Source organism: Spermophilus citellus, assembly GCF_964194105.1.
Source record: "Spermophilus citellus genome assembly, chromosome: 17".
Lineage (NCBI taxonomy): Eukaryota > Metazoa > Chordata > Mammalia > Rodentia > Sciuridae > Spermophilus > Spermophilus citellus.
The window spans coordinates 62,523,332-62,540,888 of record NC_138199.1 but is presented as its reverse complement, the minus strand read 5'-3'; the positions used below and the strand labels follow the sequence as shown (position 1 = coordinate 62,540,888).

The following is a 17,557-nucleotide window of genomic DNA, read 5'->3' as shown; positions in this document are numbered from 1 at the left end:
TTCTCCCTTTGGCTTATGATCACCCCACTCTGTACTGGTATCTCCTTTCTAAGCAACCTAAATTCTGTAATTTAGGTTTGTAATTCTTTGCGTAATTCTTTACCTCTTTGTAATTCTTTATTCGTTTGTCTTTTTTCACACCTGTCATCAAGCTCTGCACATCCAGTCTCTGGGCCTATATTCCGGTCACTGGCTATTGCTCAAGAAAAATCACTCCACTTTTTGAATAATGGTGTCACTGAAAGGTTACAGCCATCAACCTCCTGGAACTCCTCAAAGCTGCCCAGTTACTCTACCCAACTCTCTTCCACCTCAAACCTCCTTCCTTCTCCCCAGGCTTCAATCCCTTTTTTCTTCCACCCCACACCATATGCCCAGATTCTAAAATCAACCCCTGTACCTGTGTCAGGATCCACCCCTTGCCCTTCTCAGGACCTTACTTAGTCCCTCCCTTTCCTGCCTGTACCTCCAATTTGGTACCAGAGTGTTCCCATCAGCGGGTAATCGTAATCTAAGGCCTCCCTCTCACAGAGAGAGAGAGAGAGAGAGAGAGAGAGAGAGAGAGAGAGAGAGAGAGCGCACAGCCCTTCCTTATCCCACACTCCCCTTCACTTATTTCTTTTTCACAGCCAAAGTTCCCAGAAGAATCATTTACACTGCCTGACTCCACTTCCCCACCTCCTACTCACGCCCCAGCCCACTCCAATCTGGCTTCACACTCCTCATTCCACAGAAATGGCTCTTCCTCGAGCCACTTCCACATCCATGAATGCTGCAGATCTCTTTCGGTCCTCACCGAGCTTGACCTTGGGGCAGCTTTGGACTCTGCTGGCTGCTGCCTCCTCCACATGCTGCCCCCTGAGCATCTGCAAAGCCGCTCTCCCCCTGGCTCCCTCCCTCTTCTCTGGAGGCGGCCTCTCATCTCTGCTTCTCATCCTCCTCCAGCTGGCTCCGAATCCTGGGTTTCCTCGACTCTGTTCTCTTCCACTCTACACCAGGGGTCTTAGGCTATTTTTGTGCCACAAACCTCTTGGCCGGGAGTGCATCCCCTTCTCAGAATAATATTTCCAAATGTATAAAATAAGATACACAGGCTTTCAAAGGAAACCACTTTTATTGAAATAGTCATCAAAATATTTTTAGAAATTTGTGATTCAGTAATATGTGTGCTTCCTTATTAACACTTTAAATAACAAGTGATGGGCGTAAAGGGTATTTTGAGACATCTGCAATGAATTTAATGAGATGCGAAAATATCTGTGATTTCCATTGGTGACAGAAATCACAGGTCCTGCTAATACTACTTGTGGTTTGTTGCCTGCATTCATAGATGAAAGATCTGCTTAGATTTCAGGTACAGGTTAGTGGAACTTTAGAAAGACATGATTTTTTTTTTTTTTTTTTTGCCATCCAAGTTCATGACAAAGTCTTCTTCCCTAAGAAGCTGTGTATTCTAGTTATCTCATGAACATTTAACTGCCAAAGTCAAGATGTTAATGACCAGTGCTTCCCAGATCTGTATTTCCAACCTAAAGTTCATTTTTTATCTCCAGATCTAATTATTTATATATCCCAACTGTTTATTTACTGTATCTACTGGGGTGTCTCAAAGACACCTCAAACTCAGCAGGCCCAGGTCTAAAGTTCCCACCCTGACCCTTCCTCCTTCCTTCTATGTGTAGCATCATTGGAATCTGGCATTTCCTCTCCACCTTCCCCCTGGTTCAGTTCATCACCAACTCCTATGAATTTTGCTTTCCCAATGTCTTTTTGATCCATCTATATCTTTCCCAGCAGCACCAGCCCCCTTGGTGACCGCAGTGGTTAGATTAGATTATGTAAATTGTAACCTAATTGTAACCCTCACACTTGACTCCCGCCCCACGTCTCCTTCCCATACCACAGGCACAGCCATGAGAACAAGTGGAGCTCACTTCACCTCATTTGCTTGCTGAAGCCCCATTCTGTGGCTTTCAGAACCAGGACCAAAACTCATCATGCAACCAGCAGGGCGCTGTGGGCCCGGGGCCCTCCACAGTGCTCCCTAAGCACCCAGGCTTGGTATCCTCTTATGTTCTAGGCGCTTCCTGCAGCCCTCACCCTGCCTCCTCACTGTGCCACAGATCTCAGCTGCGGTCCCTTCCTGACCACCCCTGCCCCAACTAGATTAGGACCCTCCTCCCATGTTCTTGTGTATTTTCTTTTTTTCCCCCTTTCACTTATGACTCTTGGAATTTTTTTGCTTATTTAATAATTATTTAATTAATCTACCTCCACTCACAGAATATAGCCCTTAAAGAGGGTAAGATCTTGTTTTTATTCACATTCTCTGGTCCCCAGTATGAGAAGTTATATTGTATTATAGTTTAGTTGATATGGATTAACAGGTGGTAACTATAGGCAGTTGAGGTGTGGCTAGAGGAGGCGGGTCCCTGGGGGCATGTCTTTGGGGTTTATATTTTGTCCCTGGTGAATGGAGTACTCTCTCTGCTTCCTGGTGGCCGTGTCCTGAGCCACTTCCCTCTGCCACACCCTTGCGCCACGATGTTCTGCCTCACCTTTTGCCCGGAGTTTTGGAGCAGCCATCTATGGACTGAGACCTCTGAAACTGTGAGGTAAAATACGTGTTTCCTCCTCTAATTGTTCTTGGCAGATCTTTTGGTCACAGTGACAACGAAGCTAATTAAAACACATTGCCTTCTCCTTGGAGAGGTTCCTTTTCTGTGCAACAGCCTAAAGCACCAAGTGTGAGACCACTTTCAAATTGATCTTTGATTTGGGTGGTGCTGGGAATCAACCCCAGAGTCTTGAGCATGCATCAAAATTTATCTTATATTGACTCCTGTATTGATTGTTGGTTTCTTGTTGCCACATGATACCATGAAGGGAACAAATTTTTAATCTATTGTAATAAATGTTTATTATGGACTATATGTCTTCACCATTCCTTTGAATAACCCAGCCACATGCTGGTAGTGTTCCCACAAGGCATCTAGTTTATCCTACATCCCTAATATCTACATATCTATATTTCTGTTCCATTTTCCCCCAGCATTTTACAGTGAAAGCCTGCAGACACACAGAAAAATTGAAAGAATTGTATACTAACTATCTGTATACCTAGCAACCAGTTTATATATTGTTGGCATTTTGCTATATTGGCTTTATTCCACATCCATCCATCCATTCATCCATTCATCCATCTTGTATTTTGGTGTGTTTCATAGTAAGCCACTATACTCTGCAGCCCTAAACACTTCAGCAAGGACATCATTAACCAGAGTTGCCTGTTTGTTTATGGGTTTTGCAGTTTTGATTATTCATTTTGTTTTTTCGGGTTTTGTTTTAGAGGTTAAAAAAAATTACTTGCAGTGAATCATTCACATCTTAAAGAGTAATGCTTGGTGAGTTCTGACCATGCATGTGCGGTGCTAGCCAACCCCCACCCATTAGTTCACTCTCTGAAGAGCCTTCCTGCCCCTCCCATCCAGCTATGCCCTGTCCCACACAGAGGTGACCACTGTTCTGAGTATTTTCACCACAGATTTATGCCTTTTCTCCTTCTGTTCTTAAAAGCCATTTTCTTTGAGGTCAACTTTATGTCATCTCTTAGAAATAGGTAGAATATACATTTTAAATACATTAGATAAATGAACGAATCTGTTTAATAAATTATAATTACAATCATCTCCAAACATGACAAAGTTTTTTTTAAAGAAAACAGAAAAGTTGTACAGAAACTGATATTCTCATATACATCTTAAATGTAAATTGATACAATATTTTTGGAGGATGATTTAGAAAAAAAATTTCAAATCTTTGTGATGCTTTTAATCTAGTGATATAATCCCCACTTTGGAGACTTAAAGACATAGCTAGAGAGATATTGAAATTTACAATGATATTCTTCATAACAGTATTTATCATAACAAAGAGTTGGAAGGAACCAACAAAAGAATTATGATATTCATACAAGGAGGAATATATTCTAAAGACAAAGAGAACTTCAAAGAACTAATAAAACTTACTTAGCAGATTTATTCCTACAGTCATATTTGCATTATAATTCTGAAATTGTTTCATGTTTACTGCAGGGTAAAACAAATGAATAAACATAAATATAATTAAGGAATAAAGATTTTAAATATGAAAGAGATACAAATACAGAAGTAATGGAAAGCCTTGTAGTGTTAAATTTTAATTAGAAATATTGCTGTGGATTCATAATTTTTTAAATACATATTTCGAATTCATTCCAGTGGAAGGATCTAGAAATAGTGCCTCTCCAATGGCAATGAACACACGTAATGCTTTCAACTAGAAGGAACCAGAGCTTGAGAAATAACTGACTCCAGGTCTGAGGCACATAAAGTACAAGACAGACTATGATATATATATATATTTTTTTTTAGTGGACACAATACCTTTATTTTGTTTATTTATTTTTATGTGGTGCTAAGGATCAAACCCAATGCCTCACAGGTGCGAGGCGAGTGCTCTACCGCTGAGCCACAACCCCAGCCCCAGACTATGGTATTTTATTGTACCAGAAAACAAAGAAGTACTCAAGATTTGCTAAAAGCTACCTTCAACAGAATCTCACCTTAGGTTTTAGCACAACCTAAGCAACAAAAAATTTGATGAGCTAATCAAATGAAACATCCTTGAGACCACACTATTAATTAATTAATTAATAAGAGGAAAAGGAGAAGGAAATGAACTTCTTTAGAGAAGGATGCCAGCTAGTAAGTGTAGAAGAGACGTAGAATTAGAAAATCATCATTTGGCTGCCCTAGTGCAAAGCACATCAAAAGATGCTCAAGTCATTGGGTGAGAAACTGGAAATAGGCCATTCAGCAAGTGTCAAAGAATCAACCCACAGACAACTTGCTGGCTACACTGGAGGATGTGCTAGAGAATCCTGACCTTATCCTGGAGCTCAAACAGCATTAGCAACATTAGGACCACCGAGCAGTGTGGCTGCCGATGTGATTGTGCAAAGAAAGACACTAGCCTGGCATGGTGGCATATGCCCATAAACCCAGCAGCTCAGGAGGCTGAGGCAGGAGGATTGAGCATTCAAAGCTACCCTCAGTAGCTTAGCAAAGGCCTAAGCAACTCAGCAAGGCCCTGTCTCTAAATAAGATATTCAGAAGGGCTGGGGTTATGGTTAAGTGCCCCTTGAGTTCAATTTCTGGTTCAAAAATTAGAAAAGAAAGAAAGAAAGAAAGGCACCACATCATCTATAAAATATTCATATGCAAAATGATTAACCTGAATTTCATTAAGAGGCAACAAATTCAGGACATAAGACATTTTATGTGGCAGCTTGGTTAGATGGTAAAAATCCTGAAAAAAGAACAAAGGGCAGAGAACAATTCTAGATTAGAAGACGAAAGGGATATAATAACTGCATGCTAAAAAAGATATCTTGGGGACAATTGGGTTTGAATATGCTCTGTATATTAGGTAATATTATGAAACTATTAAAGTTTCTTCGGTAAGATAATGGTATTGTGGCTTTGTAGGTGAATGCATGCTGAAGTACTTAGGGCCAAAGTATCTTGGAGTATGGCCACTTTGAAATTATTCAGAGAAAGAATAGGAAAGAGAGAGAGAGAGCAAATTAACAAGGTTAAAAAAATGTGGTTATTTATACTATTTTTTCAACTTCTCTATAGATTTGAAAATTCTCAATATGGGTGAAAAAAACTATAGAAAGGTGTCTATTGCTGCAAAGTATTGCTAAGTGAAGCAGTATGTGTGGCACGATTTTATTTTGTAAGAAAAAAATCATATTTATACCTACGCATAATAAATAGTATACATGAAGGTAATGTTGGCTGCTGTAACAAAGAGACTAAAAATGCACTGGCTCAGTCAAGATGGAAGTTTATTTCTTGCATATGACAGTCCTGGTTGGATGACTTCGGCAGGCTGCTCTTCTCTATGGAGACTTCCAGGGACTGAGGCTGCTGTCTTCAGCATGTGACTTTCCAAGATGCCATTCCAGCTCACAGGAAGGGGGCAGGCAGAGGTCCAAGGCCAGAGATTTTCTCTGAAGCAGACTGCTCACATCTCTTCCACTCATGCTCCCCTAGTGAGACCTTCCTCCTGCTGCACAAGAGGCTGAAAAATTCAGTGCTAGGTGGGCAGCCACATTGCAGCTTTGACTCCTGCAGCTTTAGCAGGGATTTCAGTAGAAAGCTAGTAGTCTCCCTCAGGGTCATAAAAAGTGTCTGAAAGAATACAGACCAATCCGTTTGCAGTTTTTATTTCAAGGTCAAAAGATTTTTGAGTGTTTTAATATTCTTTCTTTTCTTTTCTGGGGTGTATGTGTGATACTAGAGCTTGAACTCAGGGTGCTTTACCACTGAGCTACATGCTTGGCCCTTTTTAACTTTTTTATTTTGAAGCAGGGTATTGCTAAATTGCAGAGGCTGACCTTGAACTTGGAATCCTCCTGTCTCAGCCTCCCAAGTCACTGGAATTACAGGCATGTGCCACTTCCCCCAGCTTAAATTTTCTTTTTTAATGCTTGTCTCTAATTTTCTGCTATAAGCATGCATTTCATTGGTAACAAAGAAAAAATTAGACTTTAAAAAAAATAAACCATTGAACTATGGCAATACATGCCTACCCATGTTTATAGCAGCACAATTCACAGTAGCCAAACTATGGAACCAGCCTACATGTCCATCAGTAAATGAATGGATAAAGAAAATGTGGAACATATACATAATGGAGTTTTATTCAGCCATAAAGAAGAATGAAATTATGTCATTTGCAGGAAAATGGATGGAACTAGAGAAAATTACATTAAGCGAAATAAGTCAAACTCAGAAATTCAAGGGTCCTATGTTTTCTCTCAGATTGGAAGCTAGAGAGGAAGAAAGAAAAGAAGAGGGAGCAGATCTCATGAAAATCAAAGGGAGATCAGTAGAGGAAAGGGACTAGGGAGAGGGAGGAGGGCACTGAGGAATGGTACTGGCCAAATTAGATCATTGTAATATGTGCATGTGCAAACACGTAACAACAAATCCCATCATCATGTACAACTATAATGCACCAATAAAAAAGTATGGGAAAGGGGCTGGAGTTGTGGCTCAGCGATAGAGCACTCACCTAGCATGTGTGAGGCCCTGGGTTCAATCCCCAGAATCACATAAAAATAAACAAATAAAACAAAGGTTTTTTTAAAAAAAAAAGTATGGAAAAAATAAACCACTGAAACAACAGAGAGATGGGGCTGGGGTTGTGGCTCAGCAGAGGAGCACTTGCTTAGCATGTGTGAGGCCTTGGGTTCAATATTCAGCACCACATATAAATAAACAAATAAAATAAAGGGGGGCTACAAATAAAATAAAGGGGGGCTGGGGATGTGGCTCAAGCAATAGCGCACTTGCTTGGCATGCGCGGGGCGCTGGGTTTGATCCTCAGCACCACATAAAAATAAAATAAAGATGTTGTGTCCACCAAAAACTAAAAAATAGATATTAAAAATTCAAAAATAAAATAAAGGTATTGTGCCCAACTATAACTAAAAAAAAAATATTAAGAAAAGAAACAACAGGGGCTGGGGATGTGGCTCAAGCGGTAGCGCGCTCGCCTGGTATTCGTGCGGCCCGGGTTTGATCCTCAGCACCACATGCCAACAAAGACTAAAAAAAATAAATATTAAAAATTCTCTCTCTCTCTCCTCTCTCACTCTCTCTTTAAAAAAAATAAAAAATAAAAAATAAAGAAAAGAAACAACAGAGATCATTTTGCTGGCAAATTTGCAGGATACTTTGTTTTCTTCCTCCAAAAGAAGCAAATTAAGGTACCACTTTAAGCATTTTTTTTTTAACTCAGAAACCTTCAGATGGACTTGATTCACTGTCCCATTGATTCTCAAAGCTCCCGGCAAGCAGACCCTCCCTCCACCCCCTCTACTCTGGCCCCTGGACTGACTGACCAGGAGTCACAGTGTGATTCCACTCCATGCTGGCCATGGCTCACATGTACCTCCAGCATCGCTGGTTTCTGCTCATGCTTCACGTCCCAGCACATACCATCAACCTCTCTTGACTTCTCATCTTTTCTCAGGCATTTCAATGGCTTGAGCATTGGGTTGACCCAGTTTATCACTTAATTCAGTGTGGTTTTGCGTTTGGCTTGTAAGGCATTGCACTTGGGTCTCCCAGCTTATGCTTCTGGTTTCTATGTTCCTGCAAGTGCCTGGTGCTCAGCTGAAGACGTAGCAGGTGTATATGGTGCTTCTCGTTGCCTTCCATGTTTCACGACCTCTTATTTTGAGTTGGCAGCATTTTCAAGGATGACCTTCACTGGAAGGCCAAACCCTTCATGTTGCTCAGAGTCTCAGCTTAAAAGGAGACTATAAGTTCAAATAAAGATGAAGGGAACATACATTGTAGCAAAACCATATCTGAAAAATACCCAAATTTTGATGTGGTACTAAGCACTACCTTTTAGTGCTCAAATATTTAAAATCCAACCATTTTCTGCCCACATACTGCTTCTTTACCCACTGCCCACCACACAGATCCCATCCCTAGGACACCTGGAGAACAATGGACACAGGTGTCCCCAGTATTGAGAAACCCAAAGCATGTCACCCATGTCAATGGTGGCTTCTGCAACATGCCAATGGTTCATGTACATTATAAGAAATACCTAACAGGCATCAGAAAGTATATCATGCTTGCTATTTCTGTAGTTCACTGCCTCTGGGCGTTCCATAGTGGGATGAATAGTAATTGCAAAGCAAGTTCTAAAGTCCCACACATACTCCACTTTCAAGAGCAGACCCAATGGTGACCAAATGTTAGGGAGATTTTAATCACTGAGGCCACTCAGGAGAGGGCCCCAGATGGATCATTCCAACCTTCTAGCATGCGAATCAGAAGTCTGCAGGCAGGAGAGAGTTCTCTAGAGAACCTGATGCCATGACAGTTATGTCTTCAGCAGCCCAGCTGCCTCCAAAAAGCATCTTGTGGCAAAATGAAGAGCAAGAGCTTTCAAGTTGACCCTGTATTGCCCAGCCTCCCCTGACAGCCACATCCTTAGGTGGAAGGACAAATAAGCTTAAGTTGGACTCAGGTGGGGAGGACTCAAGCCGAAAGAAAAAAAAAAAAGGCTATTGATTGCTCTTATTTGTTATTGTTCCATTTTACAGTTCTGGTGACCTCTAAATGTCCTGAAAACATGGGAAGGCTTTTGCTGCTCTTAGACTTTTTTCTGGACAAGAGAAAGTTTAACTTGCTTGGTGCTAAAACCACTCCATGTACAATACTGCTCCATGTAGAACATGCTTTATATTAACTTCTTTGAAATGTAAAGGTATCCATCTGAACCTGAGTGCCATTTATGCATCCTGTCCTTAATTCCCTAAGGCAATTTTTATGTTTGCGGCACAATTTGAATGTGGACTTTGGGGACGGCACTCTGAAGATACTCGTTTGCACACATGGTCCCTAGTCAATGCTAGTCACAAGGTCTCACGTCACAGTTTGACTACTGAAGTTCACTTCCTTGATCACACGTTTCACAATCCCATGGGACTAAGTTTATTTCAAATGTAATAAACACACAATCTTTCCCTGGCACCAGCCTAATATTACCCTTAGCCTCTTCCCTCTTCTTCATCAGTCATGCCCTGATCCACCCTGCATCATAAGATCCACTCAGCTCAGCCTTCCATCGCTGACACCCGGCAAAAGTGGGTTTCAAACACGTCAGTCATCGCTCAGCCACACACCTGGGGAGGGACGGCAGCGGGTGTGCCCACCCAGAACCAATTTCCTGGGTCTTGGAAAGGAACCACCAAAGAGAGTTGGAAAATAACTTCAAGTCTTTTCTGTCCCTGCCTCCTCCAGTCCACCCATCCTCTGATCAGCCGTGTTCATTGTCACCTTACGCTTTCACACTCAATATTGCTACATCCCAGTTTTTTTTTTAAAGAGAGAGTAAGAGAAGAGAGAGAGAGAGAGAGAGAGAGAGAGAGAGAGAGAGAGAGAGAGAGAGAGAGAATTTTTTTAATATTTATTTTTTAGTTTTTGGTGAATACAACATCTTTGTTTGTATGTGGTGCTGAGGATCGAACCCGGGCCGCACGCATGCCAGGCGAGCGCGCTACCGCTTGAGCCACATCCCCAGCCCTACATCCCAGTTTTTAAAGCTCCTCACTTTCCCAAGGAGATGCATCCCACTCCCCTGTCCTTGTTTCTCCACCCTCCAGGAGATCTCACTTGAACCATCACGTAGTATCCAAGTCCTCCCCTGCTGCCTGGTCCCTTAACCACACCTCTTCTTTTTCCATTGCGAGTCTCTCTGAACTTTTTTTGGGGGGAGTGGGGGGCTAACCAGGGATTGAACCCAGGGTCGCTTAACCATTGAACCACACCCAGCCCTTTTTAAAATATTTTATTTAGAGACAGATTCTCATTAAATTGCTTAGAGCTTTGCTAAGTTGCTGAGGCTGGCTTTGCACTAGTGATTCTCCTGCCTCGGCCTCCCGAGTCACTGTGCCCCATCATTACAGGTGTGCACCATCACCCCCAGCTTTCTCTGAACTTTTTTTTGGGTGCGGGATGGTACCGGGGGTTGAACTCAGGGACACTGGACCACTGAGTCACAGCCCCAGCCCTGTTTTGTATTTTATTTAGTCACAAAGTCTCACTGAGTTGCTTAGTGCCTCACTTTTGCTGAGGCTGGCTTTGAACTTGAAATCCTCCTGCCTCAGCCTCCCGAGCCACTGGGATTACAGATGTGTGCCATTGCACCTGGCTTTCTCTGAACTTTTTTTTTTTTTAAAAAAATAACTTTATATTTATTTTTATGTGGTGCTGAGGATGGAACCCAGCGCCTCCCACGTGCTAAGCAAGCACTCTACTGTGAGCCACAACCTAGCATCCCTGAGCTCTGAACTTTTGAGAGAGCTGAGCCCTGGGCAAAATACTGTATTTCCTTTATTATGTATGATGCCAGAAGGGAAAGTAAGGGATCTTTGGAAAGACTTAAATACAAAAATAACAATACTCCAGGAAAAAAAAATGGATGGATTGAATCAATGAATTATTTTAGTTAACATGATTTATGAAGGTTTTTATCAAATTATCAATATTAAACATATTCATGTATTAATAGGTTGGGTTTTTGTTGTAACTTGTCATTTGGTGGGGTTTGTTGTTGTTGTCGTTGTTTTAGGCTTTGACTCTGAATGATAGAGCGGTTTTCTTCCCCGCAAAGAAATAGCAATGTGCTGCTGCCTCCACCTCCATGTGACATTTCAACTCAGGAACATATGGAGAAGTGGTGAAAACTGTAATTTTCAAAATTATAAGAGGAAAACACAGGTTTTAAAAATCAACTTTAAGTCAAAAAATTTAATTATTTCTTGTTTGATAATTTCTAAATATTATTAAATGTTTGCTCTTAGAGCTTTACTGTCTGAAAAAAATGCACCATATTTTCTTAAGACTGAAGGAATTTCAACTGGCTGTTTATGACTATAATAAATATATGGCCTGTAGAGAAAAACAAGAGTGCTGTGGAGGAACTGACCCACCTCTCTGTCCATCTCTCTTTGGAAGAGGCGAACTCCAGTAGGATTTTTACTGGAGTCTTTGGCTTTGGTTTCACCCGTGGGTGGTTAGTATTTAGTAATTAGCTTGTTAATTTTAAGGGTGGCTGGATGTGAATAACTAATTATAAAAGCCAACATTTACATGGCCCTTACTGTGTTATATGTACATAGTGCTATATGCATATCTTATCTCAGTTAATCCTCATGAAACCACAAAAAGGTAGGTGGATATCATTGTTCACACGTGAGAAAATCAGACTTGGAGGAAAAAAAAAAAACAAAACCTAGTCACACGATTATCATGTTCCAAAGGTGGGATTTGCTCCTAGGGAGCTGGGTGCCTGGGTTTTAAATACCACACTTTATTGCCGGAATGAGTTACTACAACTTCTCCCACCCAAGGATCATCCTCCCCAGATAGCACAATGGGTTTTCACCAAAGAATAGAGGGCCGAGGACAGGAGAGGACATGAGCGACGACAGAAGAAGCTGAAATGTCTTGCTTAAGATTGCTCAATGAGGCAGGCCTCAAACCATCTATTAGCATATTCCTAAGTATTACTGGTCTCGCTACTGTGACTCCTGTCTCCATCTGACCAAATCACACACTTCCGGTGGCAATTTCTGGACTCTTAAGAATGATTACCACCTGGAAGTAGTAAGGGTGGTTGGAACCAGGAAGGCGGAGGATGTGCACAGAAAACAGGTGCACATATTCCCCTGACAGGCTTGGTTTGATTGGCCATACCCTTTTTTTTTTTTTTCCAGAGAGAGAGAGAGAGAGAGAGAGAGAGAGAGAGAGAGAGAGAGAGAATTTTTAATATTTATTTTTTAGTTCTCGGCGGACACAACATCTTTGTTGGTATGTGGTGCTGAGGATGGAACCCGGGCCGCACGCATGCCAGGCGAGCGCGCTACCGCCTGAGCCACATCGCCAGCCCGGCCATACCCTCTTTTACCTCCTTAGTGCTCCTGGAGGCTCCAGGTAATGAATGGGTGAAGGAAGAATAAACACAGGCTTAACACACACCCAATAAAGAGGCTCTTTGCCAATCCCTCCCAATTCCCCACTGCCTGGGGGCAGGCCAAAAATCGGGGCCCTGGCTTGGGGTGATGGAGATGGATGGACTCACTTAAGCGGACACCTGTTCCTGATGCTCTAGTGCAGGAGTTGAAATTCTTAGCCTGGAGCCCTGCCTTTCTGCCCACTGGAAAGAAAAGGTTGAAGTGGAGGCCTCTGGGTGAGCAGACTGCCTGACCATCTAAAGTAAAGCAAGGGGCTGGGGATGTGGCTCAAGCGGTAGCGCGCTCGCCTGGCATGCGTGCGGCCCGGGTTCAATCCTCAGCACCACATACCAACAAAGATGTTGTGTCCGCCGAAAACTAAAAAATAAATATTAAAATTCTCTCTCTCTCTCTCTCTCTCTCTCTTAAAAAAAAAATAAAGTAAAGCAAGCTGTTCGGGTGGGAAATGTGTTGGAGAAATTCTGCCCCATATTCACTGCTGCTCTGCTTGGGACCCAAATCCAGGCACTGTGACTTCCATCACCCGCTTACAATGACAATCTTAGGCATCATAACTAAAATTTGCCCACACTTCCTTTTCTGAGAATAGAGAACTCATCTCATGCTCAGAAATGACCCTAATGTTTCATCTTAGACATGTCAGAATAGTTCTTAAGGATTTCTATTAAGTCCCACAATCAAGAGGGAAAAAGGCAAAAAAAAACAATCCATTCATTATGTCTTGTTCTCTTCCTGTCCCTTTATCTGAGGTTGGTCTGTTTTCTGAAAATATATGGCGTCACAATAATTATTTGTCTGAAGGCTGTATCCAAACACTAAATTTCAAAACAAGATTTATTGTCTTGGAATATAATGATCTGTCTACCTGTGGATTTATAGAGACTTCCCTATGGAAGACTGACAAGTAGAGGGCTTTTCAGAGTTTAGTTTGTCTTGCGTTGCACCCAGTAATTCAAAGCTATTTGGAATATTTTCCTGAGTCAGGAGCCTGTGAAATGAAAATGCCGCGACTGTCCGAGAGGACAATGAGCAAGATCAATACAAATTGCAGCAGCTGGGGAGGTGCCGGGGACATTCATTTAGCAGCCTGTGTCTGCAAAAGTCCACACTTACAGAGGGCTTTCCAGTACTGGACTAATGGGCAATGTAGGGGAACACCCTTAGAGTTGGGGGTGGAGTGAACCCTTGTGATTTTGTCTGGTGCACAGCGTCTGGCCCATCAAACAGTGCTAATACCAGGTCCTAAAGTCATAAGGCTGTACTTAAATCACCCTGGAAGACCAGGTTTTTGATAGTCACTTATATTCTTTTCATCATTTCTTTGGTGGGTATAAATGTGGCAAAGTATAAAACCGTTGAACGCCTGGATAATTTTTATCGCATCTGCCAGGCTGTGTTGAGATATTCTGACACCGCAGGAATCACGATTTATCCACGCATAGATTTATGCTGACTTCTTTATAGAAGATTGACAAGGAGGAGACTTTTTAAAGATTCATCTGTCTTAGGCTGCACCCAATAATGCAGAATATTGAAACCGAGGCTTGATTTAATCAGTCTCCACCACACTATCGTGATTTCCTTTCCGCGTCAAGTATATGATTAACATAAGGAATATCTTCCCTCACCCACCCCCAAAGTAGTTCAAATAACAAACTGCAAGAATTTTTAAAAGCACTGTTTGTTTGTTTTTTTCTCTTTTTGTATAGTAGCTTTTAACATGAGCTACTTATTGGTCACTGAATTATTAAATGCATTCTTTTCAGGATGTGTTGCAAAACAGACTCGAATTCTTTCTTTTCATAATATTTTACAAAATAACCTCATTAACTTTGCCATTATTTCTAAGTTGATACTCCCATTCCATTAAAAAAAAAAAGAAAGAAAAAAACCTCACAAAAGGGCTCATTGAACACGGGAAGATGCTTCAGCATCGTTGCTGGAGGGGGTCCCTACATTCACCTCATTTCTTTTTTCTCTACCTAGCAAAGGTGACCTACTTGGCCACTGATACTCAGACATCTTTCATTTCAATAGAGTTCTGGTGAGGATGATTCTGTAGCTGAATCCAGAGCATCTAGCAAGATATGTGGGGTTAAGTGTGAATCCAAACTTCCAGCAATTGACCAAACATCAGTCAAGCAAAAACATAAGAGTACCATGACTCCAAGGAAACCTGAGAAATCATCAGAAACCACCAAATCCCCTTCAGGTGAGTGGCTGGTTTATTGAAATTCACATCATCTAAAAATCCCTGCCTTCACGATGACAACAATCAAATTAGTGGTATTGGTTAAACCTGGTGTTTTCCAAGTGACTAATTCCAGTTTGGGGAGCTCAATGATCCTGTGCACATGGTAAATTCCGCAGTGACTATCAGGTCAAAGAGGCATGACTTATGCAGAACAAACTGTCTCCTTGCCCTTTTCTCCAGCCAATTATCTGCTTGGTGTGGCAGTCCCCAGAATTGCTGCCTTTACACCCTTCTTGGGGGGGATAAAGGCATTTGGTCCCAGGTATTAAGTTATGACTCAGGCCAGAGGAGCTTTCAAAAGCATCCAAATGGCATAATTTATAGCTGAAAGGGAAACTAATAAAGTCCTCCAGTCCTGTGTTTGTCCTCTCTGGGAGCAAAGGAACTTGATAAATCCTTCCTTTTTGTGCAATTTGGTAAATAATTCACTCTTTAGCTGTGATTCAAATCACGGACTGGTCTTTGCGCTAGGAGTGGGAGTGACTTAATAGTATCCAGGAAGGAGCTAAAATCAGCGGGAAGATTAGAGTCCCTCAGGCTCATTCCCATCAAAGCCAACATCTATAGGACAAACTTGAACCCTCTGGGAACCAGCATAAGTTGGGGTAACTAGGCAGAGAGTTCTGCCTTCTGGGAAGGGATCCAAACTAACTGCTGAAGAATTCGTAAATAACTGCAATTCATTAAAATCCGAATCACAGCTACTTCCTAATCCTAAATAGCTTCTGTCAGGCAACCACCCGTCCAGTTAAATCTTAATGCATTTTTTAGAAAATGTCAGCTTTCACTCAGATTAACCACCCACGTTTTATTGCTATAATGAAGTAAAAACCAAATTAACTTTCTTTTTTCGTTTTGTGGTGCTGGGGATCAAACCCAGAGCACATACTCTACCACCTAGCTGTACCCCCAGCCCTCAACTTCTATAACAATGTACTTTCAGGCAAAGCCACATCTCTTGCTCCTTATTTAATCAGGGAAAAGTAACACCACAGTTAATTTCTCACTTTAAAGACTTGAGGCTCTGAATTCAACTGTCTTAAGGCCAAAATAAAATAGAGGAGGTCATTCTGCAAATATTTCAAAATACAAGTTATAATTTATTGAATTGAGTATATCTTAATTGCAAAATTTTGAGTGTAAGTTTAAGTAATATGGACTCCACTCATTCAATTTGACTTTTTTGCCTTCTTACTAAAAACTGGTAGCTGTTGCTCTGTCATCTTGGGAGTAAAAACATTAAAAGTAAAACATTGATGATTTAGTGTGTCTGATTAATACAGATGTTTTTCGGATTGAGCAAACTCCATATGGAACTTACAGCACTGACAAAAAGAGTGAATTAATTCACCTTCCATTCTATGAAAAATCAAATTTGAAGAATTACCAGACTGAAAAACATCAAGGTTTAAGCAAGAGAGCCAAATTGGCAAAAAGACATCTTTTTCATCAAATGAGGAATGTCACTTATAGTAAAAGTATTTACAAACTGCCAGCTTCACTGTCATATCATGGCCGGAGCCTATATCCAAGACCCGGTAGTCATGCGCTGGACAGGAACCGGCTCTCTGTCCAGCACAGCAGTCCTAGAGATTGATGGCAGTGCCAAATCAGGTGTGCAGTGATCTGCATTGATCAAGAAGCTGCCTAAAAGCAAAGTGCTGGTGTGTTCCGGTCCACTCGTCCATTCCTTTAACTCGTGTGGACCCACCCTTGGAGTTCCCAGGTAGCTTAGTGAAATGAGAGCCTACAACCGTGGCAGGAATTTAAGCTGAGTCTGTTCAGGAAAAATTAAGCTGGGGGTGGTGACAATGCAGACAATTGAAGTGAATGCTCTGCTGTTGCAGAAAAAGAGGAGTTGTTTCCTGAATTATCTGGACATTGAGCTGATCCACTAGTTGAATGCAATTGCCTGCTTTTCTTCATTTCCATAGAAAAATATTTTCTTAAAGCATTTCGGGAATCACCCCAGTTTGGCAGTGCAAGGCCAAACCTTCTTTCCAGTTCAGACCTGAAGCATCAAACACAGTGAAATCCCTTTGTGACATCTACTTAACAGGCCAGCTGTCCTTCCATACTGTGTGAGGCCAGATTCTTCCCAAATAAGAAGAGTGTAGCTGGGGAGTGTGGCTTGCCTTACCATAAACCTGTGATGATAATCCTTGCCCTCTAGAACCCCTGAAATCACTACTAGCAACTCAGGCCCATTGAATGCCCTCCACAAACAGATTCATAACCAAGAAGGCACCAGATTCTCACTGATCTTCACACTCTGTCCATTGGAGGTCACATGTTTAGGTTAAGTTTATAGGTTCCCTGGAACAGTTTCTGGATAAGTTGACTTGTGATGCTCCTTGTTATCTCCCTCTATGCGGCAGGGTGAGTGGTTGATGGGCAAGTACTTTGGAATTAAAATGCTTATTAATTAATTAACTAAAATGCTGGGTGGGTGGTGGTGCATACTTGTAAGCCCATTGACTCTAGAGCTGAGAAAGGAGGATTGCAAGTTTGAGATCAACCTCAGAAACTTAGCAAGACCTATCTCAAAATAAAAAAATTGGGAGCAGAATTAAAGTCAGCATACTGTATACATGCATATCCTTGTTTATAGCAGCACAATTCACAATAGCCAAACTATGGAACCAGCCTACATGTCCATCAATAAATGAATGGATGAAGGAAATGTGGTA

At 41.6% G+C, this 17,557-nt stretch overlaps 1 protein-coding gene across 1 annotated transcript in view; it reads left to right on the top strand.

Moving 5' to 3' along the window:
- MARCHF10 (membrane associated ring-CH-type finger 10) overlaps positions 1 to 17,557 on the top strand; it is a gene marked incomplete at its 5' end in the record, with an annotated part of 83,637 nt that overhangs the window by 18,853 nt on the left and 47,227 nt on the right. The window contains one exon of the mRNA XM_081272803.1: positions 14,651 to 14,825. Coding sequence (XP_081128929.1) covers positions 14,651 to 14,825 — 175 coding nt within the window. The remainder of the gene's footprint in view (positions 1 to 14,650; positions 14,826 to 17,557) is intronic.